This window comes from Rhizopus delemar, genomic scaffold (genome assembly GCF_000149305.1).
Source record: "Rhizopus delemar RA 99-880 supercont3.8 genomic scaffold, whole genome shotgun sequence".
Lineage (NCBI taxonomy): Eukaryota > Fungi > Mucoromycota > Mucoromycetes > Mucorales > Rhizopodaceae > Rhizopus > Rhizopus delemar.
Genome location: NW_027137834.1, coordinates 1,958,858 through 1,985,843, shown reverse-complemented (window position 1 = coordinate 1,985,843; position 26,986 = coordinate 1,958,858). Strand labels below are relative to the sequence as shown.

The following is a 26,986-nucleotide window of genomic DNA, read 5'->3' as shown; positions in this document are numbered from 1 at the left end:
CAGGATTGAAGCATTTGTCTGATGGAGACTAAATACAGACAGGTAACAATCAGGAATAGAGACACCATCATTTGCTTAATCATAAGTTAATAAACTCCTGAAACTTGGAGCGGTGTCGACCTCTGGTGTTGTAACCAAATGTCAGGTGCAGCAATTGTATTTGGCGTTATTTTGTACTAGGGAAACTTTTTTTTTCTATCATGGCATTTATTAACCTTATATAATAGACTTTATATTTGTGTAGCACATTTGCTCTAAAACGCTGTAGTAAAGTTTTGTCATATAAAGCAAACGTCCATTAGACTGTCCTACATTTGATAGAAGACAGCAAATCCAACTTGTATTGGCAAACAAACCTGTTTTTATCTACCTTTCTGTCGTATTTCACGTAACAAATAATTATCATGTTGAGAAATAAGCTAGTATACGGTTAGACAGTAAAAATAAGCAAGGTGAAATAGTTCATGTTTATTTAGAATAAGGATTATTATATGAAAGCAATTAAAAAGAATGTGCAATTGAGGTAATGTATAGATTTATGGTATATAATAAAATCCAGCAATTAATGTATTTTTTTTTAAAATAATTTGACTTTCCTTCTTGATAGTAAAAACGCTAAAGTCATAACCAAGGGGATAGCCTAAGAGAAAATATAAGGCTACACAGTTTAATTAAAAAATAAAGTTTGTCTCGAATTCTTCATGAATATAAATTTCTCGTCTACTTTTTCCAATTTAAAAAAGAAAATGCCATCACGGTAGAATTTTATAGTAAGCACGCTTGCAAAACATAAGCAGAGCTGATTTTCATACTATTAGACAAAAGAAAATTAGGTGTATACATCTGAAGCGATTTTTTTATGGCTGAAAAATTTAATGCTTATTACAACTCATCAAAGAGTATACAAGTGTATGAAACAGTGACTTGTCACGAAAGTACTAAAGATGTTAGCATAAAGAATTGTAAGCAGATAGTTTCAATAGGTCCTTCTGGATTTGATTGATGAAAACTTTCTCCAAGTCAGAGGATATTCACTTCAAGCAATATATTTAACAACTGTGTTTTCAAAATTTTGGGAAAAATAAAAAATAACTTGGAAAGAAAGTGTGGAGTTCCGGAAACAGTTGATAGAGAACGTTGAGATAGTTTGAGGTAGAACAAGCAGTGAAATTAAAAGGGAGATATCAAGAAAATATAAGCATAAAATGAGTTTTAGTAAAAGATTATAGGAAATATTATATACAACTTAGCCACTAGGTAAGGAATAGAACCCTCTACAGAATTCCTGTTTAATCCTCAGAAGAAGCAGAATTCATGTATTCGGGAGATCTTTTACTATTATGTTGTGACATGTATGCAAAAATGTAGTGTATGCTTTTGGCAGCCGTTACATCGCGACTCCATACTGTACTACAAGGGTTACATTTGAGGATAATAGGCACTCTTCGTTTAGATACGGCTGAAACAGTAGTTGTCAAGATTTTGGTTTTACATTAATTGCACGTTTGGCTAGTAAATTCCTAAGCGGCATAGATAAATTCGGTTTTCCCTGGTGAACTCTTTGACATTTTTCTTAATAGCATCGGTAATCCAACTGGTAAGAGCAGGGCATTTTTCTTTCATAGTTCTAGAAAAAGAGTCATTACTATAAGCAAATACTCTTTTCTTATAAGGAATAGTTGGTTTATTATCTTTTGAAAGAAGTAAGATCCATTTTTGCTTATTGTCACAGTATTGTTTTTGTTCATCAATAAAACTATTGTTATTATACTCGAAACAATCACCAAATAGTTTGTTTGGCAATCTCATGAGTCGCTTTTTGGGTCCAAAGCACTTGTCCTCCAACAAAATTCTCTTATCAGTTATTCTTTTTATAATAGTCAGATATCCTTTGGTAGTATTAAAGAGCCAGAATTAATTACAATAAAGATGTCAGCAACACCGCAACCAAGAGTTCCATTGATCTTAATTTCTTCCGCAAAGTCTTTAAGAATTAGGAAATGTTACACTTTATCAATGCTTGAGAGATTTTCTTGGACTTGGAAATAAATTCAACAAAACAACCATTTGTTTGAATGTAGTTCCTAAAAGTGATCACCAATTAAAAATGATAAATACAAATGTGAAAATAGTATGGCTTACGAAAACTTGCGCTTTCTATTTGATATATTATTATCTTTTTTTTTTAACTCCTATTTTAGAAAATTCAGAATTTTAAGTGCCATGTTGTAAGATCATCATCAGTTGCTTTTTTAGGCTACTTTTCTTATTACTGGTACATGACTCGGCAATCTTTCAGAGAGTTTGTTCATCGATTGGAACAGACTTGGACTTGCAATCATACAATGGAAGTAAAGAAAACATTCTTGATCCTCTAAAAGCAGTGTGCTTTCTAGACTTGAACATATTCTCTTAAATCTCCTTTTGAGTATCCTTGATAAACACCTTGATCTTTTCCAACCCAGCAGCATGAAGTTTTTCAAATTTCTTTGAGGCTTCCAAGTATTTGTTTGAGTTGATAGATACTAGAACAGCATCCCTTAAGCTTTTGTAGCTTAGCATTCAGATCGGAGACACCTTCAATAGACTTCATAATTATATGAATATAACCAGGAATAGTGGCTTTTTAGGAAGTATCATCTTGGATAACGATGCGGACTTGCATGAATATTCACTTCAGTTAGATCCTTAAATTTAAGAGTGTTATATTTCTTCCAATGTAAAGAGCATCTTTGACAATATTCTTGTTAGCATCGCTCTTTTCAACAGAAATGCCATTTAAAAGTAGAGGAGTTTGGCTTCTTTTGATAGGCATGATGAGCGAGGGATTTCCTTTATACTATAGTTAAACTGTCACCACAGAAAAGATTATGATCAAATTTAAAGAAGAGACCAAGAAAGTAAAGGATCATTTTTTTTCTAGAGTGCTTGATATGCTGTTACTCACTAAAGCTTGATTTTACCTTGCCATAGATGAAACATTTACTTGATGTCCTCGAGCATTGAAGTCATCCAAGTTGATTTGTTCAGATAGATTCGCAAAATTTATTAAAGCATTTCTTGACTTCTTCACTGGATATCTTTCCTTGTCCAGTAAAAAGTGAGAAAAGTTGATAAACCAAGTTATGAGTAATAGCAGCAGGCGCTTGCTTGCTATTTACTTGATCAAGGCAAAAGTAGCTTGCAAACATAAAATTAGCATAAACGACTTGAGTTATATGGAATGTGGTTTTTTGAATTTCCAGGAGCCTAATGTTTCCAAAATGGTTATTACATTTTTTTACTTGGTCAATAAGTTTTTTTTTTTTTTTTCATTTTAGAAGTTCCAAACTCTTATTTAATTTGAATATTTTTTTTTATTTATTTATAAAGCAGTAATAGAGTGTTTTCATCTTGTTTGCGTATTCAATTTTTGCACAAGTCTGCATGTTTTATACTATAAAATAAACTTCTGATACGCAACTTCAAGTAAGAATCCTGTATAAAAATGTGACATGATGGGATAAGTCGCGCTTTTACACTCTTTGCATCAAATGTTTGCTCTTTTTTTTTTAAAAAAAAAAAGCACCACAGCATACAAGATAATTTTAGTAATACTACCAAATGCTGTACCAGCAAATGTCCCTTAGCTCTATGCTGGTTGAGAATATATAGAGCTGACATCTATATCAATAAAGCAAGAAAGGGGGATCACTGTGATCAAAGACAGACAAAAGATAAAAAGGCTAAAGTGATAAATGGATCAAGTATACATTCTTTTAAGATATAGCCATAAAAAAATAGCAGAGAACATCAAATATCTCAAGTTAATAAAAATAATGTTGATGTCATTGTGGGTGTTTGTAGAATTGCCATCCAAATATCTGGCAAGTGCACCAAAAGATTATAGTTGGCTAGTAAACTTCAGTCGACAGGTTGTAGAATCGAAGACTTAACCGAGATGATGATGACAAATGCGAATATAGTTACTTTAAATAGTAGTGAGTAGAATGTGTAATTTTAAAGAAATCAACATTATTTTTCATCATTTAAACTATTTGAATAAGCAATACTCAGTACAAATAATCTTATCAAGCATGATACTCGCCACCACCGTTATTTTTCAAAAGTGACAACTTGTCATGCTTCAACGTACTAATGACATTACTACATCGAAATAAGATGGAGTTCAAAGGATTTTTATATCAACCTTCATGGATCCTGAATTTTTTTTCTCGGTTAATGAAAGTGAAATACAGGGCATTAGCTGGCCACCCATAGTTTTACGTTTGAGATTGTACTAAACTCACCAAGACCATCAATAACATTGTATTAAATAATTATGATTTTTTATAATTTGCTGATCTTGACTGATCTTGGATACGACTGTTCAAGAGCCAGTCGGGAATATATATAGTTACCATAGCTACTATATGTACTTGCTGTCAACAGATAGAATTGTAATATTTTTAATTTATTGATTCATGCTATGCAAACACTATACAATTAACTACCTTTTGTTTTATATAGTTCTCTTTTTCCATTCATGCACCATCCATAGTATTTTTTTTTTTTTTTTTTTTTTTTTTTTTCATTCTGCTTTTAATGAGCTTATTGATTATCTGATTCAATAAGGCTACTCAACACAAGTTCGGTGTAAACAACATATATATTTTTTTTGTGCTTTTTAATATAAAAATTAAATTGTTGTAAAGTCAAAATTGGGGTATTTTTTATGTAAAAGAGTTGTTAATATACACAATTATAAACATAGTCTATTGTCCAATAGGTAAGGTAATCTTCCAGTTCCACCAACCTTCACCTTGACTAAACGTTGCATTTGAATTTTCACGAGCATCAAATAAATGTGTTTGCTGTAAATCAATCCAGCATCTTCCCTGCCCCCAATAACAAGTAGAAGTAAATAAAGCAACTAGTAATATTGTACAATATATGCTATTGATAGGAATGTAAATTGAATAGCTTATAGAAAATGCGTAATATATCTTTTTACCATGGCTTTTGGTGAAGAAAGAATGAAATTAGAAACAAGATTACAAAAATAGGTGGTGCATCTGGAAATGGTAATAAGAGTAGTGGAACAAAGTAACGCATGCAGTACATGCTGAATGTATTTAAATTATAAAAGTTAAAAAAAGAAAAAAGAAAAAAAAAAGCTGAATCCTTTTTTTCAAATAAATTTTTTAAATATCGGACTTTACATGACAAAAATCCTTCTCCTTTATTCATTAAAAAATTCCTCCAAGACGCCTTTTGTTCTTGCAACATGTAATACAGGCGACGATCCTTCATTTATTTGCCTTTCTTTCATTGACATTAATCCTGACATCTCTAACAAATCCCTTTTTTCTTGTTCTAATTGCGCAATCTTTTGCTCATAGTGACAGTCAAGTGATCCTGCATCATGGGCTACTCTTAACGTCTTGGCCAGTTGAGAAAGTTGTGATTGAAGTGCGATGTTTTCCATGAATAAAGATGTTGTTATTCCCTAATACATTCTATTTTATCAGCTTTGGATTTGTACATCTCACATCTTCAGTGTACCTTTTCAGCTTCTAATAGTGCATTGTACTCTCTCCTTAGCTGTATTTGCCCTTCCGAAGCAGCATTCTATTCAGATAAAAGATAATTAATAAAAAAAAGGCCAATAGTGCATTCAGCTTTAAACTGACTGCATATGTACGAAGTTTATTCGTCACTGTCTCAAGGCTGGTCTCGTACTCCTTAACCAAATTCTGTAAATTCTTTTTCTCCTTCTCAAGCTCCTGATTTCGTTGTTGTGCTGCTTGTTGTTCGGATAGTGTTTTTTCTAATCTATTTTTTAAGGTTTCTATTACTTCATCTCTTTGCTCGGGTAGTAGTGGCTTTGGTATAGAAACTGATTGATCTAAACAAACAAACAAACAAACAAACAAAAAAAAGGTTCAGATTTAAAACAGTTTGATGTTATTTCTGTTTACCATCAAAAGGAAGTTTAGTTGTTGAGGTTTTTTGCTAATATAGCATTATATTATTCTTTATATTCAAGTACTCTGTTGAGGTATAGGGACAGTACCTTTATTTCTGTTATCTGTTTTGAAAGGTCTAAGGCTAATTGCTGATTATTTTGCTGCTGTAAAGCTAATTCATTGATTAAAGTTGCAACTTTTTGTATTAATTCTTCTTCCATGAGAGAACAAAAGAAAAAGAGACAAAGTGTTGGATTTTCAATTCATTTTGCGCTCCGACCCTTATTTTTTGGTCCCTTTAAACTTTGCATACAGTCAGGTTGGAGGTTATTGGCGGTTACAAAAAATATAAATGTCGAGAGACAAGATTATCTTTGTCGGTTAGTGACAAACAAATTGTTTTTTTTTATGGATGAAAATTTTAATGCTTATTAAAACTCATCAAAGAGTATAAGGATTAAGAGCGATACAGGCGTATGAAACAGTGACTTGTCACAGAAGTACAAAAGATATTAACATAAAGAATTGTAAGTAGATAGTTTCAATAGGTCCTTCTGGATTTGATTGATGACAATCTCCTCCAAGTCAGGAGTCAGTTCAAAGAATTGTTGCCAGTGGGCTTTCCAAATGAATCGAATGACTGCAGCAAAAAAATCATAGATTGTAAACTTGTCATGATAGTGTAAGATGTAATACTTGGATAATCTAAGTGTGGATAAACCCTGAAATATTGAGCTACAGTTGGGATCTTTAGGATTTGACAAGTATTTCTTGAAAGCTGCGTTCCACAAGTCTTGTTTCTGAATACAAGTAAAGAGCATATGCTGCTCTGTTTCTGATAGCTTGCATAATTGGTAATAGTCGCCGTCTATCTTTGTTGGTATGATTCTATGCAAATTATCCACTCGCCAGACCCTCTATACAAGTTAGACTATGTATATGATAAAGAAATTTTAGGAATTGTTTGGACTTTTACGAAAAAATTCGACAAACCTACATCTTTGGCATTCAGCTAATGGTTGAACAAGCAAAACGTCGATTTTTTATCCGTTGAGCTAGAACGTAAATTTGTAAAAGAGAACACAGGAAATGAAAAGTTAAGGAGGCGTCATTTAAATGTTTTGGATAACGGATATTATGGCAAAACTTGAAAATAAATAGAGAACCCAATACATTTTGCAAACTACGTTCTTGGTGTTTGTCAAGTCTTGTTCGGATAGAATTGTTCAACTTGTGAGCTGTTTTTTCAACCGAGTTTCTAAACATAAAGAGCTTTTCAATGACAGAGAAGAAACCATCTAGTTGAGAGAAAGAGCATGGAAATGTTGCTGTAAACTGGGGGTATACTAACATGATATTCGCTGTACTTGGTATTGTGGGAAGTACTGAATGAACAAGTTAGGCCAGACAGTTGAAGCATCCACGAAATGGATTCCTTTGGATCCATAATAACATTCTGTAAGATGGTTTGCATAAGTTTTCCTTCCCTTAACAGTTTTGACTTGTCATGTTCAAGTTTATTTTGACCAGGCAATGATATACAGGACTCTCCACAAGCAATATCAAATTCATCCTGCTTGAAATCGAAGATAACACGAATGTCAACTCTAAAGCCTACAATGATATCATAATTTGGGTATAGGTCAGCTTTCGAATAAGTGGAGCCGGACAGAACAGTTTCTCTGACTTTTATTCTAACCAAATCATTATTGATGTGAAATAACTTCTTCAACAGTGGGAGCCAAATTTGATATGCGAAGTCTCTTTCAGAAACCTTGGTGTAATTGGAAGGTTCCAAAATAAATTGATTAGCGTCGACAAGACATAAAATATTGCTAAAGAAGTCAAGTATATGTTGATTTTCGGCACTGATATCTGATTTGGAACGTAACTAATGTATCTCTCAGCATTACTGATCCGATTTTCTAACATAATTAAAGTGGTAATGGCTTCCCATTTTTCCTGTAACGATTTTTCTAGCTTAGGGATCTTCATAATGAACTTCTTGTTATTATTGACGATTCTTGACCAAACTTTAGGTTCGAATAAACATCTAGTAACATTTTCCCTGGTTTCTGAAAGATCGAGTATACATGATAGACCATATTTCATTGTCTTGAGTTCATCACCGATTAATGATTTTCCTTGTTTGTATCTCTCATGGATTTCTTCCCTGCAGGCATAGAGCGTTTCTTTTAAACTTTTTGTGTTTTTATCCAGTTTTGAAGATGCTGAAGTATTATTGTCGATTGAGCACTGTACATTTTTGGAAGAGGAAGATTCTTGTCGCTCGGCAATAATTTGTTCATTCAAGTTTTTCAGCCTCTTGACACCCTTTAACAATGTTTCTGCTTCAAATACAAGTTGTGTTTGATGGCTAAGTTTTCTTTTTGAGATCAAGCGTTCTTCCTTCTCTTTTTTCTTGTCAAATTCTTCTTGGTATATATCTTGTGTGCTTTTAAGTTTCAGGTATTTTTTTGCTTTACCTGCAAAGTCTTGTACGTAAGGATGCTTGCCCATTTGGGTTGAGATTTTCTCAAGACTGTTAATACAGTAGTCACTCTATTTAAGGGTGTCTGATTTAAGGGTATTTTCTATTTATGGGTGTATTTCTAAAGAACGGCATAGGTCCCCAGCATAAATACCACTATACCACTATACCACTATTCTATTTAAGGGTGCAACGCAAATATTTTTTACCTCTAAATAGAAAAAATTTTGTAAGTGATAGTTTTTTGGAGCACTCTAACAATAAATTTTTTACTTTGTAAAATAAGATCGAAGATCTGTTTGCTCTTTTGACTTATTTAATTCAGCACAAGAGTTAGCCAATCTCATTCGAATTCGGCGATGTAATTTACGATCAAGATCGTTCAAAGAAGCTTCGTACATGAGAATAGTTTCATAGGCTTCTCTCAAGCGTCTTTTACACTCTACTATATCGAATCGCTGCTCATCTTGCTCTGTATTATCATTTTCTTCTGTTTCATCTACGTTGCCTTCTGCAGTTTCTTCATTATTAATAGTGCTTGTGGTATAACATACTATCATCTTGCTTTCATCTGTTCCAAGGCTCAACTGGCTAACATCAGTAACTTTGTTGTCAAAGTTTCTGAGGAAACCTGGGAGCATTCCATTTAGCTCGGCAATAATTTCCTCTTCCAATGGCAAAGCACTTGTTGGATACTCCACTGGCTCAAAATCACAAATTGTTCTTTCTTTAAATGCCAATATTTTTGTATGCTGCCAGCAGTTTTTTATTGTTTCTGGTTTTACTTTAAGCCATGCATTAGCTAGAGAAAACATGGCCTGAGCTTGATCCATTTTGTAAACATTCGGACTATCCAATGCTTTACTGATATACAGACATAAAGCACGATCGTACTGCTGGGCTCGGAAGTGTGCCTTAAAGTTGGCAATAATTCCTGTGTATACAAAATATGAATGAGAAAACTGCAAAACAAAAAGATAGCTTATATAGCATTTTATCAACAAATAATAGGCTACCTGCATCAAGAGTCTGTAGCTTGCTAGTCGTGTTTGCTAGGAGAAATATCAATTTAATATTGTTGAGCGGAATTCTTACTTTATGAACGGATGCATTATCCAAAAGAAGAGCAATTTTTCGATTCTGTCTTCCAAAGGCAACATTTAACTTTTTCACGTAGGCTGTGAAAATTTTAAGTTGTCATCCAAACATTAGTAGAAAAATGGTATTCAATTTCATGTTTTTTTCCAATTGCAGTCATGGATAACAAATTAGCTCTTGCTTTAAAACATTTGGGGCTCTTGTGTTGTCCGATAACAATTGGTTGCCCTTTGTAAGCCCCATCCGAGTTACAGAGCAATCCAACTGTCAGACAAGTTTTTTTTAGGCCGCCAAGCGACTCGGAACATATGGTTCTTCTTGGTGGTTGCTGGTAATATCAGCCTGTTTCATCAAAGTTCATGATATCTACATGATCATATGGCCCAAGAAGTTCTTCTATCTTCCTCAATTCGTTCTGAATGTTTTCAGAAGCGATATCTACCGAGGCACTTTCACCATGCATTGGCCTGCATTTTACTCCAATTCGCCTAAAAAGTTAAGTGAGCCATCCAGAAGAAACTGAAATTTCATTTTCAAGGGTTCTATACTTCACTCAAGAAATAGGTCTTATATATCGAAGGATTGAATCTCGATTGACTGGCAGATTGTTATTGCTCATGTCTGCAACAAACTTTACTACTTCATCATCAAGTTGAGGATAGCGTGTTGTTTTTAAACTTTTGCCATTTTTGACAACATTATTATTATTACTATATAATGTTTCAGCATTTTTGACAATGTTTGATATAGTCTGTTGGGCAAGTGGTTGATCTAAATTGAATTTCTTCATAGCCCATTCACTTAATTTTGTTTGATTAGGCTTGCCAGTAGCTTGTTGATCCAAAAGCTCAATTTTTTGGGAAAGAAAGACGTACAGGTTTATTATTAGATATTTTTTTTATAAACAAAGAAAACAGATTTTGTTGTCATATATTTATTTTCATCAAAATTATTTTGAGCCTACGACTCGTATATTATCCTTCCAGCAACTTTGATCAAGTCTTACGTTTTGATTTGTTAACGTCCTTACACAATTGCCAAATCTGTACCAACCGACAGTGGCCTATGTGGAAACATGTTGTACAAACATGTCTATAATGTAAATTAAATCTAAAATCATGATAAAAATAATGTTATTTATTGTAGATAAACCCAGTTTATAGATATGTAAACTAGAGTATATCTATCAAACCCAATTATCTGATTTGTTAATGCCGATATTTATTTTTAAACAAAAAATAAATGTAAAAAACTTGACAGGGTGTTTATCTATCTTTAGAAAACATGAATAGAGATCAAAGTTTTTCTGAACAGCAGCCTCCTCTGGAATCCTTTTGCTGTACGTTTTTAGATTGATTCGTCTTTTTGTCAGTCGGGGGTACATCCAGAGCAGGATTGGCCATGAAAAAATTACAGGGTCTCATGGAAAATCCACAGGCGTCGACAGACATGATTGGAAAATCCTCTACACGAGGCAGGTGCGTGATGCCAAAAGTAAACCAGACCACAATGTCCTTGTGAACAATGTCATGCGCCGGCTTGACCCAGCTGGCGATCGTGTCCTCTCCCCCTTTGGATTGATTACAATAAAACCCTCCAGGAAACATCTGGGTTTCGTCATAGGGAGTCACCCAAATCGTCCGCGTCGCAAATCCAGCCCGTTCAGCCACGACAGAATCCTCCCGGGCGAATAACGGGGTTTGGTGATTCGAGGTCAACTTCCAAGCAACAGGCGTCTGGGTGTAGGGGTGGATCCGATGCTCGTTCATGATCTTCCAGAACCGGCCCGTTTGATCGTTGGCCACTTGCCTACCCTCAAGGGTATTGCTCAAAATAGTCGTCTTGGTCTGAAAACCATTGCCGTAAAGGTTGTTGGGGTGGCCGGTTGGATAAGGCAAGGGCTCAACATCGACTTGGGCGACCGTGTTGCGGGTACCATCTAGCATGGGATCAATACGTATAGTAAAGAGGTGTTGGTGGTATTGAGCATTGATTTGAGGGGAAACTATCGTGCCGTGGCCTCCTGGTGTTTCGTCCTTGGCCAAGACGTGCGTATTAAGCTCACCCGTGGCCTTTACTTCATATTGAAAAGAACCATCTTGATAAAAGTAATAATAGAGACCATAGTCATAATTGGCCACTAGAGAATTGCTTAGTGCACAAGAATATATAAAAAAAAGGAGGTTGCTTACCTGTCACGTTTTGGGAGATCACTAGACGACGAGAACGAACGGTATGGGACCTACCGTTTCTGTAGTCTGTATGCTTAAAAAGGATGCCAGCATCTTCTTCGTGAAGACAGACAGCATTAGGTACTTGATAAGGTTTGCCTTGATGGTCATTGAAGACAGCATCAAAGTAATAAATGGATCCAAGGCAATCACAACCCAGTTCAAGAGAATTTGTACAGAACCCAAGACCATACTCGCCTACATCAAATGCCTGTTTACGACAGTGAGGGAGCTGAGGATCAGCATAGGGAACAACCATTTCAGAAAGAGAGATTCGATAAAAGAGAGGACGCTTCTCTGCTCCGTCTTGATAGCTAATGTTGTGGATCACAAGCCCTTCTCGATAATTCATAGAGATACGCATGTTCCACTTTTGCCAGTCAATTTCATGACCAGTGACGCTAAAGGAAACACCCTGTGGTTGTTGAATGACGATCGGCTTGACATCCTTTCGGTATCTTTCTTTACCGACAAAGCGAGGCAAGTAGTTGTGACACGTTTGGGGAATCGTAGGACGAGTGAATTTCGAATCTCGAGGTCGAATACGATCGATCGAAATGACTTTTCTTTGACCGACATCTTTGTACAAGTCAATCAAGTGCATCACATAAAAAGAAAACGCTTACCAACAATAGGAACAAAATCCAAAGGATGAGCATACTGATTGTCTTCTTCACTTGTACGCATATAGACAAAGGCTTGCATCAGTCTCTTCTCACGTCCAGGATAGGAAAGATGACGACCTACAGCCCAAGGATCGGCAAAGACAGAAGACATGTCGACGATACCAAGTTCAGAACACTCTTGACGAACCTTGTCACTTTTCAAGATCACTTCCTCAATATCAATCATGTCTTCCACCGTCAGGATAGGTTGGACATCGGGCACATGGTTCCAAGCCGTGAGCTTTCCTAGGTTTAAACAGATCGTGCCTTCAAAACACCTCATTGTTTTTTTTTCCAAGGCAACCACCAGCGCTTCTCGTTCGACATGCGTCACCCGAGGCTGGGTCGTGTCCCAGCCAAGAAAAGAAAGCATAAGCTCCTTTCTTGGTTCCTTTAGTGTGATCGTGTTGAAGACAATGTCAATTTTAGGCATGGCTTGATGAACAATAGCAGTAACACGAGCAATCTCGTCCACGGTGAGTTGATCCAGTGGATGAATAGGTTGGTTTAGACCCTCTGTCTGTATTTCACTCATAGTAATTTAAGCACGACGATAAGAAGAGTGTAGAAAGTAAATTAACGCTTGATATCAACTGAACTTGAATTAAAGAATATAAAGTTGCATATAATTACATCAAAAAGGGCGCTCCTATCAAAAAGCAATCATTTTTAAACCATAAACATTTATATTTCAAGGAGATGGATCAAAAGTTCATTTAAAAGCATTTGAGTCGTTCACCTCAAAAGGGATTCAGTTCAAATCATCTTCTTTTTCATAATTTCCATCATTTATTGTTACTAAATCAAAGCATCAAAAATATTCTTATTTTGAAAGAAATAGATTTGCATGGTCTTTACATTTTAACCACTAGAAACTTTTTTTTGACAAGGATTCAAATATGCAGAAATCATAAATTACCTTTTCCGATTTGTTGGGAAAGATTTTAATAGTGTATAAAAGTGTCTTTCTGCAATTTTTAATTGTTTGGTAACAATGTGGTAGTTAATTTTTTCATCTTCTTGGGTAGCTTTAAAACACATATTTTGGACAAGTACTTTATAAAACACAGGCAAAAACGAGTGGGTTGATACCCCTACAGTTTTATTCTATACAAACAGCAGTCATCTTGACTGATGGCTTTACTTGGCCAATTTGAGTTTACGCCTGGTAAAAGACAGGATCCACCCATTTTTGCTAGTCATCTCATTTATGTTAAAATGTGCACCTCTCTCTTTCTCTCTCTCTTTCTTGGAATACCTTTAAATTTTGGTGTTATATCTATGCCTATTGTTATAATTTGTATGACAAAGTATGATTGACATGTTTCGATGAATGGATTACAGTAGACACACTAATATCTATTTTGTATTTAAATAACGAAATACGGTTATAGCAAGCTGATTTCTAAAATCTATCTTGGAAATAAAGAGCATGTTTCCTATTTAAAAGGTAAATTGTCTCCCTTTCATAGCTTTTTGTCAGTACTTGTGAGTTTATGTGAGAAGTCATATTCTGTCATCAACAACTTCTATAGTACTATTTCCCCTTCAGTAAATAAGATGGATCACTTTTTGAACTTGATGGATATAAGCATCAGACCGTGCTTGACTTTATCGGCTTTTACAATCGAAAAAAGAAAACAATGCCACCAAAGATAATCATTGAATAAATTGACGTGTGTACTTCTAGTTTATTTCATTATTCATCTCTTTTTTATATTTCAAGCTTCTATTAAATCCTTTTCATTCATTCACCTGTCAAGATTTTTTTTTTAGTGCACGCGATAATGAACTCATTAGACTGGGATTCAAAAAATGCATTTTCATTTCAACAAATTGCCACTCGTTCTTTCTTTCCCCTTTTTTCCCTTTTTATTTTGCTTTTACTCTTTTTTTTAAAAAAAAGAAAAAATAGAAAAAAAAAGCTTGCGTCTGTTGCTTTATATCCCCTCCCCCTTTTTTTTCAAAAGTAAATACCAACCATTAGTTTGATAGAAGAAAAAGACGCATGGCAGGACCTAGCGAGGAAGCCGATTTTACATATCAAGTGCAGCAATTCGATTTTTGTGGAGAATCGATTGATGCTTCTTTAAGGTAAGTCAGATGATAAAGAGAAAAAAAACGAGGGTTAATTGTTGACTTTATAAAGAAAACTGTTGGCCAAAGTACGATTGCCAAAAGAAGCACAACAAATTGATCGTGCCATGGAAGATTTTGCAGCAAGATATTTTGAATGTAATCCGACACTGATAGATAAACCAGGTAGAAAAAGAAAGAAAGAAAAAAATAGGAGAAAGAGAAAAAGAAAGAGAGAGAGAGAGAGAGAGCGAGGATTTGTTTATGAATACGATTTGCTTAGAGTGTTGTGTCTATAGATGTTGCATATGCTGTTGCATTTTCAATATTATTGTTACATACGGACGCACATAATAAGAATGTAAAGCAAAAAATGGATAAAGATACCTTCATAAGAAGAACCAAGATTATTGAAGGTGGTGAAGGTGTACCCGCTGAAATATTAGACGTAAAACTTTTAGTTGCGTCATCTTTTATAAACTAATATTCAATTTAGATTATGTATGACAACATTGTTTTATCAGAATTCACGTATGCAAAAGATATAAACACTCGACCAGAAAGATCAAATTCATGGTTTTCGAAATTATTAAGTGATACTTCAACTACCGCCACAAACCCATCTGGTGATAATAGCAATACGACATCCAATCAATCTGTACATATAAATATACATCTAATTTAAATAGCAGATATTGATTCATCTATTCTGTCTAGAATCCTATCTTTGCTGATCTCGCACCAAAATTAGAGCAACTCATGCCAGCCGAAAACAGTTTCAATTACAAAAGAAATATATTGAAACCGATTCCTATTATGGACATTCACTTTTCTCTGTTAACTGCTAAACCATTATGTTTATCTGGTGTAAGAAGTAGACATGGAAACAACACTGACAATACAAATAACAACACATTCACCATCCGAGTGGCGAAAGCCGGTATATTAGACAGAAAGCACGATTTACTGCCAAGCGGTAAAAGAGCAACTGCTCGAAGTTGGAGGCCCTTTGGTATCATTTTAAGTGGAAGTCAGATCATCTTCTTTTCAGACATGTCTTCCTATCAAGCGTGGCTTGAAGAAGAAGAAAGCATGGCCAAGAGACCGCCGAGGAGAAACAGCAGTGTGCCTCACTCGGTCTCTTCTTTGACAGCATCCGCATCCAATTTGAGTCTCAATAATGCCACGATCACATCCACAACCTCTTTTTATACAAATGATTCCGGAACGATACCTGCCCTGCTGTCTACCAGAAAAGTTCATCTACAACCCGTTCAGATCATCTCTCTATCCTATGCTGTTTGTATTCACGATGAAAACTATACAAAATACCCTCATGTATTCAGACTCATCTTGGGTGATGGACAGCAATTCTTACTACGAGCCAGTAGTGATCAAGAGATGGATGATTGGATGTTAAAGATTAATTATGCGGCTTCTCTGAAAACGACAGGTGTTGGTGTGAAATCATTTAGAAGACGAGGCCATGACGTTGCACAGCCTCCAGATACACGGTATGAAACCGAGCGACAGAAGCGACAAGAGGAGGCAAGAGAAAAAATACAAGAATTGTCAGATCGCATCGAGGAGCAAATCCGATTGTTAGACAGAGAGCTTCAATTACGCCGTAACCTGATGGTCCTCATACCCGTACAGAAATCAACCAAGGACCGATTGATCTCATTTGCTGACATGGTTGGAGAAAGAATAAAACATAAACGGATCGAATTACAGCGTTTGGAGTGTTATCGTGACTATCTTGAGTCTGAATTAGCTTGGTGCTCTTCTCCTCAACAACAACAGCAGCAGCAACAGCAAGAAAGAAAAATGTCTTTACCTGCGCATCTGACGAGCTCCAAGACCATGAAAGGGATCAATGAAAGCTTCAGAAGCCTATCTAATCTCTTGTTCACACCGTCTTCTACAAGTACCAGCACAACCAGCAATAGCAGCACAAGCACCAATATATCAAACGTGGTCTCAATTCATTCACCCAACAAGAGCGATGAAGAAGACAGCCATACTAACCCAGATACAAATGATGAAACTCAAATACCCTCAGTGTCTTTCCCAAAGCTAGTCATTGATAAAAGTGATTCACCAAAAAAATCCATCGATCTTGAACGCGTCATGCGTCGTCGAAGCCAAAGTAACCCTATATTACCCAATAACAAAAAACTATTACTACTTCAACCGCCCAAGGTAAATCAAAGAGAAAGAAGTGGATCTGAAGCTTCTTCTATAAAGGAAGAAGAAGATGACAATATAAGTGTCATCATCATTAACGAGTCAGAGGGGATTGAATTACCTCATTCGATCGACATTCTGCGAAAATAAAAATAAAAAAAAATTCAAGATTGGACACCCCTTGTTTTGTCTATATATTTTTTTTTGTTACTACTTTTTTTTTTATCCATGTCTATTTCTTTCTTGATAAAAAAGCAGCTAAGTCGATCACAACAACAATTCATTTTTCAGACCACCAAGCGAAAGAACTTTATATTAGCACCCATCATTGCTTTGAATTTAAATAATCACTGTCGACATGACCTGGCTGCAGCACCCAGCAAGACACGCATGACAACACTTTGCAAAAACAACACAGCATGGTCGTTGCAAGTCAGAAATATCCATCATACCTCCACTTTACGAAATCAACCGCATGTCACCAAAGCCGAGTTATTATCCCAAGCGCGCGGATTTCTTGAAAGACTCAAGATTCGTATCAAATACCCACTCATGCGACAGATCAGACCCTGGACACTGAATGATGCAACGGCCTTGTTCTCCTGGCTCTTTCTTGGTCACACGGTCTGGTTGCTGGTAGGAACAACGAGTTTTGTGAGTTTGATCCTTTGGACAGCGAATTCTCTTCAATTCCAAGGTAAATTCCTCCTCCCTCCCTTCTCTAATTTCACTCACCCTTTCTTTTTTTTTGTAGAGTGGACTGCTTATCGTATTGGTAAATATTTGACATCGGCCACGGGAGCCACGGTCGTGTTTGAATCAGCCATTGTGCCCAACTGGAAAGATGGCAAGATTCGATTCAACAATGTTCGCATCTACCGCATGCCTCAATCTGAGCTTGAGAAATTCGAACGCCATGCGGCTCTCTTGAGCACGGGCCAGACGCTACCCGAGGAAGAAAAAGGAGTGGAAGAGAGTGAGGATGATCCGTTGGCGGGTGTCGAGCTGGATGAGGAAGAAAGAGAGAATGAGGTGTTGAAGAAGTGGATGTGGTATAATCTGATGATTGACCGCGTTGAGGTCTCTCTGAGTTTGATCCGCTGGTTGGATGGCAAGGGGTTGGTCCAGAGTGCGGATGTGCAAGGCGTACGAGGCGTGGTGGACCGTCGGCATGTCCGTTGGGACCCTGACGTGCCTTACGACCCTGTGGCTGCTCGACATCAATACACACCGGGTGATTTCGAATTGGAAAAGTTGACCGTGGAAGATTTGCTGGTGACGGTGTACCAACCCAACGGCTTTCGACCTTACCCCGTTTCTATCTTTCATGCTCAACTCGATCGATTTCGTAAACAATGGTAAGCTGTCTCCATTGCTTATTCTCTCTCTCACACAAAAACACATTAGGCTTTTTTATGACTTGCTCTGTGCAACAACCATCACCGGAGCATTCGACAAGTGTCTCTTCAGTGTTCATTCTCCTCAGTTAGAAAAAAGTGTACTTCAGCAGTCATGGCATATTGATTCCCCCAAACGTGGATTTAGAAGTCATGATATTTACCATTATTATCCATTCAGCAAACAAGATCCAAATGGTGTCGTCATCGGTGGTGAGACAGAACGATTTGGTGTGTTAACGGATGATGATATGAAAAAGCAAGGTTATAAGAGAAAGGTAAAGGAAAAGGAGGGTTGATGGTGGTATTGATGAATAAGATAGTCTCGTTTGAGAATTGATGGAGTCAAGGTCGATCATTTATTTCGTGGTTTAGAAGGACCACCGGGTTGGATTACTTCAGGCACAGTAGATGTTTGTGCCGATATTTATATTCCTCAAGAAGCAGTTGAAGCAGATTCTACAGAACTTTTACGCCAGCTGGTTTATGAACTTACAGATAGCATTGATCTTCCTCAGCCTGTGATCCTTGGAGCTGGTAAAGGCGAATTGGTTGTGGGTGGTGGTAGCCAGAGAGAAGAAAAGAAAAAGAACGATCAAGAAGACATGAATAGTAAAAAGTTTGTGATGGATGTGGATTATCGCTTCAAGGAAACCAAGGCATCTGTGCCATTGAAAACGCCCGAATTAAGCTATTTGAATAGTGCGATGGTAAGGCCCGTGGTTGGCTATATTTCTCGAAACAAGGCTATTGTGCCTATCAAGACACGTGTGGTCATGGATTTAAGCAACTTTGACGGATCATGGTCACTGTATGATTCCACTTTAGCAGAAAGATTAGGCGAAAAACTGGGTCAGGCATTTGTCGATTTGACCTTGGACCAGCAAGAACGTAACCGACGATTGAAGCGTATTGGCTTTTGGAGTATAAAAGAAATGTCGAGGAATTTAGTTTATATTCATGACATGATGCGTGGTACATCAAGAGGTTTCTGGAGTTATTTGGGAACTGGTTCTTATTGATTTTGCCTGTAAATCCTATATTCATTATTTATCATTACTGTATTATACCCTCCCCCCTCCTCACACATTTTTTTTATCTTTATTATTTGCTTTGTACATTTCCTTTTTCTTCTAAAAAGCATTAAATATATGAAAAACTATCTGATTTTATTCAAAACAATTTTTTACAAGTGCCCAATACATCATTAAAAAGTAAGAGCGACTGGCTAGATGGTTTGTTCAGATAAAAACTGATTTTGAAAGGGTTTTCTTGGTAGCAATGTTGATAGAATAATTAAACTTTTTATTAATAAATTAAACGACATGAAGAACAACAGCATCAACCGATTGCAAGTACAGGTTTATACGTCTGACGGCCAGTAAAAGAGCGGTAGTGTTTGGTCCAGTATAGGCACTTTTGGGGACAGTAAAAGGGAATACAAGTTGGCTGATTGGGCCACCTGCCAAGATATCGGTCTGACCAAAGATAAATATAGAGACAGTTTCATTGGCATTGTAATTAGCTTCTCTGAATGTCTAACAAACACATTAAAATCAGAGACTTCAAAATAATAAAATAACTTACCACATTGACATTTTCGCCTACATGCCATGTCACATTGTCTTGAGGATAAATAATATCTAATACCACACCGTCAATGATCATCACCCAAAACTAGCGTATCCCTTCTACTTACCTCCAGTGCTACTATCTTTCTTTATAGAATCTTGAATATACATTTTTGCAACTTGGAAATCATCGATGTTTTCAAGCTTGACATTGAACAGATTCAATGGTGAAGCAGCAACAGAGCAGAAGAAGAGAGCGACCAGATAGAGCGTTGAGAGATAGAATTTCATTTTGTGAATAATAATAAGAATGAATATCAAATTGGGGAGGGTCTTTTTATACTGAATGGCGAGATAAGATCAATGCTTTCTTTGAAGTGAAACATATCATATCGAATGCTTACTATGCATCCTATTCGTTCTTTGATTATGCTTTGATAGGTTCAAATGAGAAACCAAAAAAGCTTAAAAAGGGGGAATAAAACCCCTCATTTGCGATGGGTATGTTCCAAAGGAAACTTTGTGTGTTTTCAAACCCTTTCAGAACATAGGTTTTGATAAATAACCAAAGGAAAGAAAGAAGACAAGTGTTTGAATTCATGCAACAAAAAACAGATCTAAAAAAGGACGGGAAGAGCGGGAAAAGGATTGCATGATCGGTAAAATGTTTATTAGAGTTCATAACCTACAAGAATATAGCCAGGTTCTTGACCATACACTGCTGGGTCAATCATTTCAAATCCCAAATACATAAAAGCACGAAGCATAGTACTCAAGGAATCTTTAAATAGACTGCGATCAAGTATGACAACGAGAGCAGTACAACCTGTCTTTTCTTCTGCAAGTTCAATCAAGTGAGTGATGCTGGTTTACAAAAAAAAAAAAATATTAGAAAAAGAAGAAATATAAATTTCCTATTTTGGTTATACCATGATTGAAATTCACCATCCGCCCAATCGAGCAAACCTGTACCTGCAAAGGGAGAGCTAAGAAATACAGTTTGGTTAAGAATGAAGGCTTCACAAGTGAGATTTGAGATAGTAGAAGCAGAAAGGGTAATCGATAGAGATTCATTTACTTTTGTATTTAATACATTTGTTTCACCAAATACCTGTGTTATCATGTCATTTTGACCTATCATAAATCATTCAATATTGATACACAACTTCAAAAAACGTGCGTGTATGTATACCTCTTGCACGAGGATGAATAGAGACATGATCAATACTGTTGGGTTCCTTTGGTGGTTCTTGTTGATTAAATTGGTTAGAAGATGTTAGTGGTTGTAAAGGAATATAAGTTTCCTTTTTGACTGTGTTTGCAATAATCATGGACTTTTCTTATAAATACGATTAGTATTATTTATATTCCTTTTTTTTGTGGCCTTGGAAAAGATGGTGCTTGAAGCGTAAAGAAAGAGGACGGTGTTTTTATCCAGTGCTGTTAGTTCTACTTTGAAGGCGTTTCTTCTGAGGGATTGTTGTTAGTTTTCATCCTATTCTATCTATCTCTTTCTTACCAGTGAAAACGCCCTTAAAACAGTAATAAAAAAAAGTGTGGGATTCTTTAAAGGGGAGGTTTAAAAAAAATAAAAGTAGTTGCTGAAAATAATAAAAGAGTTGCTTTGTTTATAAGAGAATTTCTTTTTTGGTTTATGTATTTCCCTCTTTTTTTTTTTTTTGCAAGGTAAAGAAAGGAGAGAAAAAGAAGGAAAAAGAAAAAGAAGGTTGTTTGTTTATATAAGTTAACGGAGTTTTAAAGCCTTTTACATGTTTGAAGAAAAGGGAGAAAGGCAACGTGTACATGTGTGTGTATTTTTATTTGTACAAGCCAAAAAGATAATAATAAAAGAAAATATACAAAGTTCACATTCTAGAAACCAGGGGCTCTGATTTGTTGCTGTTGCTGTTGTTGAGGTTGTCCATAAGGATTTCCTGCATTCAACATCTATTTGACATTGATTAATATATTCTAGCGCGTACAATGACTCAGTATTTTACCTGCTGTGTTCCTTGTTGTTGCATGGCTTCTTTTTCATAGGCAACCAATGCTTGTTCTTTTTCAATTTCCAAAGCCAAAGGCAATACTAACAAAAACATAGAAGTAGTAATGACCCATGCGCTCTTTCCAACAAAAGTGGCCCCAGTCTTTGACCAAGAAGTTAAAGTGGATACACTGGAAGAGATTCTATTTCTGTGCTTAAGAGGAATGATGTCCTTTAAAGCAGTGATTCTGTCTAAAAGTGATTCGTCTTCATCGTCAAAATCTTCATCGTCAGAAAAATCAGAGTAATCTTCTTCACTTAAAACTTCTTGTTGTTCGTATTGTTCAGCAGAGACTTCTTCTAATTTAACCATCTTTTATGTAAAAGAAAAAAAGAAAAAAAAAAAAAAAAGAAAAATTTTTTTGTGCTAAAGTGGGTCCTTGTTTCATTTTTTTTTTTTATCTCAATGACGTTCTTTTCTTTTTTATGTGAGTGGCATTTCAAGTGTGGTGTTTCAAGTACTGACATCTATTGTGTACGCAATTGAATAACATTCTAATGAAAAGGATCTTTTTTTTATTCTTTTTTATAAACATTATAAAATGATAAAGTCTTGTATTTATACAACTCATCTGTCTGAGTGTATCATGGGTGCATTGACACGGAGTTACCGGGACAGAATGGGTGTTGAAATAAAATCAAGCCTTTTTATGTAAAGAAAAGCCTCCAAATAGAGTAAAGAGAACGAAGAAGAATTAGGGTTAAAAAGATGCCATCATTCGTCCTTTGCATTTTAAACAAGTGATCTTTTAAATCATTTTGCATTGTATGATGTCAAAAGGCTTATTCAATGTACAAAGACCTCTGTCTTATTCATTTAGATCTGCTTTTGTATACAACTTCCTCATATCTTTTATATGGACAGTTTTACATCCTTAATCTAAAGTAAGACAGGGGGGAACACAAAATTAAGTCACTACCCGGATATGGCATACAAGATTATAACAATGTGAGTCAGAATAACTAAATAGAAAAGTCAAAATTTTTATTTTTCATTTTTTCTTCTTTTCTGCTTATACACACTATTTCAAAGATGTCTCACTCACGTACACTTATTACTGAAGGTAGAATATTGAAATGAAACATAAAAGTCTTTACGAGTACTCATGATAATCTAAAGCTTTAAACGAACTCGATGACAAGCGTATCAAAGGCATCAAACCTCTCATTCCACCTCAGATTTTAATGGAAGATATTCCACTCACATTAAAGGCTGCCCAGACAATTCTTGAAGGAAGAAAAGCTGCTGAAAATATAATCAAAGGTACTGATGACCGACTCATGGTCGTCGTTGGACCTTGTTCTATTCACGATGTGCAAGCCGCAAAGGAATACGGTTGGTATTTTATAGTGTGCATTTGGTTATGTTACTGATTTTCCTTTTAAGCTACTCGTTTAATTGAATACAGCGAAACCGCAAAAGAAGATCTTTTGGTTATCATGCGTGTTTACTTTGAAAAGCCAAGAACAACTGTAGGTTGGAAAGGCTTGATCAACGATCCTTTTATGAACAACAGGTAAAGAAAAAAAAAAACAAGGCGATTAAGACTGTTTAATGTCAAAGACTGACATTTGTTGGACAGTTATGAGATCAACAAGGGCCTTCGTATTGCTCGACAGCTGTTGTTAGACATTGTAAGAAAGCAAAAAGATCAAAGTATAGCCTCTCATTGTTTTGATAGAATGAAATGGGTATCCCAACCGGTTGTGAATTCTTGGATACTGTGAGTATAAAAAGACCAGACCTTTTTTTTTTTTTTACTTACCCACCTAGATCTCTCCTCAATACACAGGCGATCTTGTTTCATGGGGCGCCATTGGCGCAAGAACCACTGAATCACAAATCCATCGTGAATTGGCCTCTGGATTATCTTGTCCTGTCGGATTCAAAAACGGTTTGTTACACACAAAAAGCTTCTTCACCTGTCTGACTCACGGCTTTTATTTCAGGTACGGACGGTTCCAATGGTGTTGCTTATGATGCCATTCGAGCTGCTAGCAACGGTCATCACTTTTTATCCGTGACAAAGCAAGGTTTATCTGCTATTGTTCAAACAGAAGGCAATGATGCCTGTCATGTCATTCTTCGTGGTGGTAAAAGTGGAACAAATTATGATGTGGATTCAATCAAAAAGACAGCTCAAGAACTTTCAAAATTGAAATTGGCTCCTGTTGTCATGGTTGATTGTAGTCATGGTAACTCTTGTAAAGATCACAAACGTCAACCATTGGTTGCACAGTCTCTTGTACGTGTGTTTTTTTTTGTCTTGATATATGTCGTATTGCTTTTAGTTTAATCTTTTTCTTTAGGTTGAACAATTAGAGAAACCAAGTGTTACAGGAGATAATATTGTTGGTGTCATGATTGAATCAAATTTAGTGGAAGGTAAAATATCGATGCGCTGTGCTTTAGCTCAATATACTTTTTGGCTTATATAGGTCGCCAAGATGTTCCTAATGAAGGTCCTCACAGATTAACTTATGGCCAATCTATTACCGATGCTTGTATCAGCTGGGAAGATACTGTAAAGACATTGGATAACCTTCGTGCTGGTGTACGTGCCAGACGTGTTGCCAGAGCTCAACAATAAATAAATTTTTATCGGAATATCAAATATAAAAAAGCCACAACCTAGAAAAAATTTTCGAAAAAGCGGAGATCGCAGGACATAAAATAAAATTTGAAAGTTTGCCAGTCAATTCTTCCTTCCTTTTTTTCCCCTTTTTAACAAAAAACTTAAAATGTCTGCCGAATACGAAGGTGCCATTGGTATCGATTTGGGAACTACGTAAATATCTTCAACCGTCTTGTATAAGGAGGAAACGTTTTGCTTAACATAAACGATCTTTAGTTACTCATGTGTTGGTGTTTGGGAATCTGAACGTGTTGAAATCATTGCCAACGAACAAGGTAACCGTACTACTCCCTCTTACGTTGCTTTCTCTGAAAGCGAGCGTCTTGTTGGTGATGCTGCCAAGAACCAAGCTGCCATGAACCCCAAGAACACCGTTTTTGATGCTAAGCGTCTTATCGGTCGTCGTTTCGATGATGCCGACGTCAAGGCTGACATGAAGAACTGGCCTTTCACCCTTGTTGAACAAAATGAAAATCCTTTTATTCAAGTTGAATTCGAAGGTGAAACCAAGACCTACTCTCCCCAAGGTATATTGTCATTTTTTAAAAGAAAGAGGAAAGTTTATATTGATGTACCTGGATAGAAATCTCTTCCATGGTTCTTATCAAGATGAAGGAAATTGCTGAAGCCAAGCTCGGTAAGAAGGTTTCCAAGGCCGTTGTCACTGTCCCTGCCTACTTCAATGACAGTCAACGTCAAGCTACCAAGGATGCTGGTACCATCGCTGGTCTCGAAGTCCTCCGTATCATCAACGAACCCACCGCTGCTGGTAAGTCATTCAGGATATGAAGAGAGAGTAAAGTTAACGATGTGTTTAGCCATTGCTTACGGTTTGGATGCCAACGACAAGACCGAACGTAACGTTCTCATCTACGATTTGGGTGGAGGAACCTTTGATGTTTCCCTCTTGACCATCTCTGGTGGTGTCTTTGCTGTCAAGGCCACTGCTGGTAACACTCACTTGGGTGGTGAAGATTTCGATAACACTCTTGTCAACCACTTTGTCCAAGAAATCAAGCGTAAGCACAAGAAGGATATCACCAGCGATGCTCGTGCTCTCCGTCGTCTCCGTTCTGCCTCTGAACGTGCCAAGCGTACCTTGTCTTCTTTGACCCAAACCACTGTCGAAGTCGACTCTCTCTTCGACGGTGTTGATTTCCAATCCAACATCACTCGTGCCAAGTTTGAAGAAATCAACTCTGCTGCCTTCCAAGGTACCATCGAACCCGTTGAACGTGTTTTGAAGGATGCCAAGATTGACAAGAAGAAGGTTGATGAAATCGTTCTTGTTGGTGGTTCTACTCGTATCCCCAAGATCCAATCTCTTCTCCAAGACGTCTTTGGCGGTAAGGAATTGAACAAGTCCATCAACCCTGATGAAGCTGTTGCCTACGGTGCTGCTGTCCAAGCCGCTGTCCTTACCAACCAAGCCGGTAACGAAAAGACCCAAGACCTCCTCTTGTTGGATGTTGTCCCTCTTTCTCTTGGTGTTGAAATGCAAGGTGGTATCATGGCTGTTGTCGTCCCCCGTAACTCCCCCATCCCTTGTCAAAAGTCCAAGGTTTTCACCACTGCTGCTGACAACCAAACCACTGTCACTTTCCCTGTCTACGAAGGTGAACGTTTGATGACCAAGGAAAACAACCTTCTCGGTGAGTTCTCTCTCTCTGGTCTTATCCCTGCTCCCCGTGGTACCCCTGAACTTCTCTGTACCTTTGACTTGGATGCCAATGGTATCTTGAAGGTCACTGCTCAAGACAAGACCACTGGTCGCAAGGCTGATGTCACCATCTCCAACTCTACTCGTCTCTCTGCTGCTGATATCGAACGTATGGTTCAAGATGCTGAAAAGAATGCTGAATCTGACAAGCAACGTGAAGCCGTTGTACAAGCCAAGCAAGATCTTGAATCTTACGTCTACCAAGTTGAGAACAACATCTCTGACCCTAACGTCAACATGAAGCTCCGTCGTGGTGACCGTGAAGCCATTGAAACTGCTCTCGCTGAAGCCATGGAATTGATGGAACTCACCGCTGACGATGCTCAAGCTGATGACCTCAAGGCCGCTCAATCCAAGTTGAAGCGTGCTACTACCCGTGCTTTCGCTCATGTCTACTCTCAACGTCGTTAAATTTTTTTATAAAGAATCTGTAGTTTAAAGAATGAATAGAAAAGGTCGATCCTCTCTTTGTTTTTTGTGTAAAAAGTATAATTAATAAATTTTGCTCTATTAATGAAAGTAACTTTTTTTTTTTTTTTTTTTTTTTTTTTTTTTTTTTTTCCGGAACCATGCTTTTACGTTTTCCACGGAAAAGGGTTCATATAAGCATAACATATTCGAGTACAGAGGTTGATATCATGGCTATGGACACTGCAAGTACAAAAAGAGGGGATTTCTTTGTTAAACACTTTAAAACTGTTATAAAGTTGGGTTGCACTTGTTTTTATTTCTATAGTTTGTTTATACTGTTCTTGCAATCATAATAGAAAGTGGCCAATGCTAAAGCCTGTCTCATGATTGAAAAGCGCTGATGAACTGCAAAGAATTCATAATCTTTGTTTTGAACAATATCGTAGTATGGACCATATCTATTCAAAATGAAAAGACAGCATCCTGTTTCTTCAAAATATCTGTCATGAAT

At 36.6% G+C, this 26,986-nt stretch overlaps 13 protein-coding genes across 13 annotated transcripts; 6 read left to right on the top strand and 7 right to left on the bottom strand.

The window, feature by feature from the left end:
- Positions 1-2,107: 2,107 nt before the first annotated feature.
- Positions 2,108-2,692, top strand: RO3G_10941 (uncharacterized protein; the record flags this gene model as incomplete). Its single annotated transcript, XM_067665525.1, has 3 exons — positions 2,108-2,122; positions 2,202-2,351; positions 2,555-2,692. 3 exons carry the CDS (start codon positions 2,108-2,110, stop codon positions 2,690-2,692), a joined length of 303 nt encoding a protein of 100 aa, XP_067521626.1.
- A 2,529-nt stretch (positions 2,693-5,221) lies between these two features.
- On the bottom strand, positions 5,222-6,169 carry RO3G_10940 (uncharacterized protein; the record flags this gene model as incomplete). Its single annotated transcript, XM_067665524.1, has 5 exons — positions 5,222-5,488; positions 5,545-5,610; positions 5,673-5,887; positions 5,961-5,994; positions 6,056-6,169. 5 exons carry the CDS (start codon positions 6,167-6,169, stop codon positions 5,222-5,224), a joined length of 696 nt encoding a protein of 231 aa, XP_067521625.1.
- A 2,539-nt stretch (positions 6,170-8,708) lies between these two features.
- RO3G_10939 (uncharacterized protein) lies at positions 8,709-9,272 on the bottom strand (the record flags this gene model as incomplete). Its single annotated transcript, XM_067665523.1, has 1 exon — positions 8,709-9,272. One exon carries the CDS (start codon positions 9,270-9,272, stop codon positions 8,709-8,711), a length of 564 nt encoding a protein of 187 aa, XP_067521624.1.
- Positions 9,273-9,658: 386 nt separating this feature from the next.
- Positions 9,659-10,060, top strand: RO3G_10938 (uncharacterized protein; the record flags this gene model as incomplete). Its single annotated transcript, XM_067665522.1, has 2 exons — positions 9,659-9,661; positions 9,824-10,060. The coding sequence occupies 2 exons, from the start codon at positions 9,659-9,661 to the stop codon at positions 10,058-10,060; spliced, it is 240 nt and encodes a 79-aa protein (XP_067521623.1).
- A 772-nt stretch (positions 10,061-10,832) lies between these two features.
- Positions 10,833-12,716, bottom strand: RO3G_10937 (uncharacterized protein; the record flags this gene model as incomplete). The annotated part of the gene is made up of 3 exons (XM_067665521.1): positions 10,833-11,677; positions 11,730-12,347; positions 12,395-12,716. The coding sequence occupies 3 exons, from the start codon at positions 12,714-12,716 to the stop codon at positions 10,833-10,835; spliced, it is 1,785 nt and encodes a 594-aa protein (XP_067521622.1).
- A 632-nt stretch (positions 12,717-13,348) lies between these two features.
- RO3G_10936 (uncharacterized protein) lies at positions 13,349-13,623 on the bottom strand (the record flags this gene model as incomplete). The annotated part of the gene is made up of 2 exons (XM_067665520.1): positions 13,349-13,461; positions 13,578-13,623. 2 exons carry the CDS (start codon positions 13,621-13,623, stop codon positions 13,349-13,351), a joined length of 159 nt encoding a protein of 52 aa, XP_067521621.1.
- Positions 13,624-14,882: 1,259 nt separating this feature from the next.
- Positions 14,883-16,846, top strand: RO3G_10935 (uncharacterized protein; the record flags this gene model as incomplete). Its single annotated transcript, XM_067665519.1, has 3 exons — positions 14,883-14,957; positions 15,006-15,167; positions 15,227-16,846. 3 exons carry the CDS (start codon positions 14,883-14,885, stop codon positions 16,844-16,846), a joined length of 1,857 nt encoding a protein of 618 aa, XP_067521620.1.
- Positions 16,847-17,248: 402 nt separating this feature from the next.
- Positions 17,249-19,115, top strand: RO3G_10934 (uncharacterized protein; the record flags this gene model as incomplete). The annotated part of the gene is made up of 4 exons (XM_067665518.1): positions 17,249-17,393; positions 17,451-18,054; positions 18,104-18,371; positions 18,417-19,115. 4 exons carry the CDS (start codon positions 17,249-17,251, stop codon positions 19,113-19,115), a joined length of 1,716 nt encoding a protein of 571 aa, XP_067521619.1.
- Positions 19,116-19,409: 294 nt separating this feature from the next.
- RO3G_10933 (uncharacterized protein) lies at positions 19,410-19,955 on the bottom strand (the record flags this gene model as incomplete). The annotated part of the gene is made up of 3 exons (XM_067665517.1): positions 19,410-19,631; positions 19,681-19,736; positions 19,793-19,955. The coding sequence occupies 3 exons, from the start codon at positions 19,953-19,955 to the stop codon at positions 19,410-19,412; spliced, it is 441 nt and encodes a 146-aa protein (XP_067521618.1).
- Positions 19,956-20,335: 380 nt separating this feature from the next.
- Positions 20,336-20,995, bottom strand: RO3G_10932 (uncharacterized protein; the record flags this gene model as incomplete). The annotated part of the gene is made up of 3 exons (XM_067665516.1): positions 20,336-20,528; positions 20,594-20,798; positions 20,857-20,995. 3 exons carry the CDS (start codon positions 20,993-20,995, stop codon positions 20,336-20,338), a joined length of 537 nt encoding a protein of 178 aa, XP_067521617.1.
- Positions 20,996-21,536: 541 nt separating this feature from the next.
- Positions 21,537-22,021, bottom strand: RO3G_10931 (uncharacterized protein; the record flags this gene model as incomplete). The annotated part of the gene is made up of 2 exons (XM_067665515.1): positions 21,537-21,611; positions 21,665-22,021. 2 exons carry the CDS (start codon positions 22,019-22,021, stop codon positions 21,537-21,539), a joined length of 432 nt encoding a protein of 143 aa, XP_067521616.1.
- A 720-nt stretch (positions 22,022-22,741) lies between these two features.
- RO3G_10930 (3-deoxy-7-phosphoheptulonate synthase) lies at positions 22,742-24,299 on the top strand (the record flags this gene model as incomplete). The annotated part of the gene is made up of 9 exons (XM_067665514.1): positions 22,742-22,772; positions 22,829-23,044; positions 23,096-23,225; positions 23,292-23,343; positions 23,391-23,432; positions 23,483-23,603; positions 23,659-23,954; positions 24,019-24,094; positions 24,148-24,299. The coding sequence occupies 9 exons, from the start codon at positions 22,742-22,744 to the stop codon at positions 24,297-24,299; spliced, it is 1,116 nt and encodes a 371-aa protein (XP_067521615.1).
- A 151-nt stretch (positions 24,300-24,450) lies between these two features.
- On the top strand, positions 24,451-26,475 carry RO3G_10929 (heat shock 70 kDa protein 2; the record flags this gene model as incomplete). Its single annotated transcript, XM_067665513.1, has 4 exons — positions 24,451-24,497; positions 24,561-24,871; positions 24,928-25,113; positions 25,163-26,475. 4 exons carry the CDS (start codon positions 24,451-24,453, stop codon positions 26,473-26,475), a joined length of 1,857 nt encoding a protein of 618 aa, XP_067521614.1.
- Between the last annotated feature and the right edge of the window lie 511 nt (positions 26,476-26,986).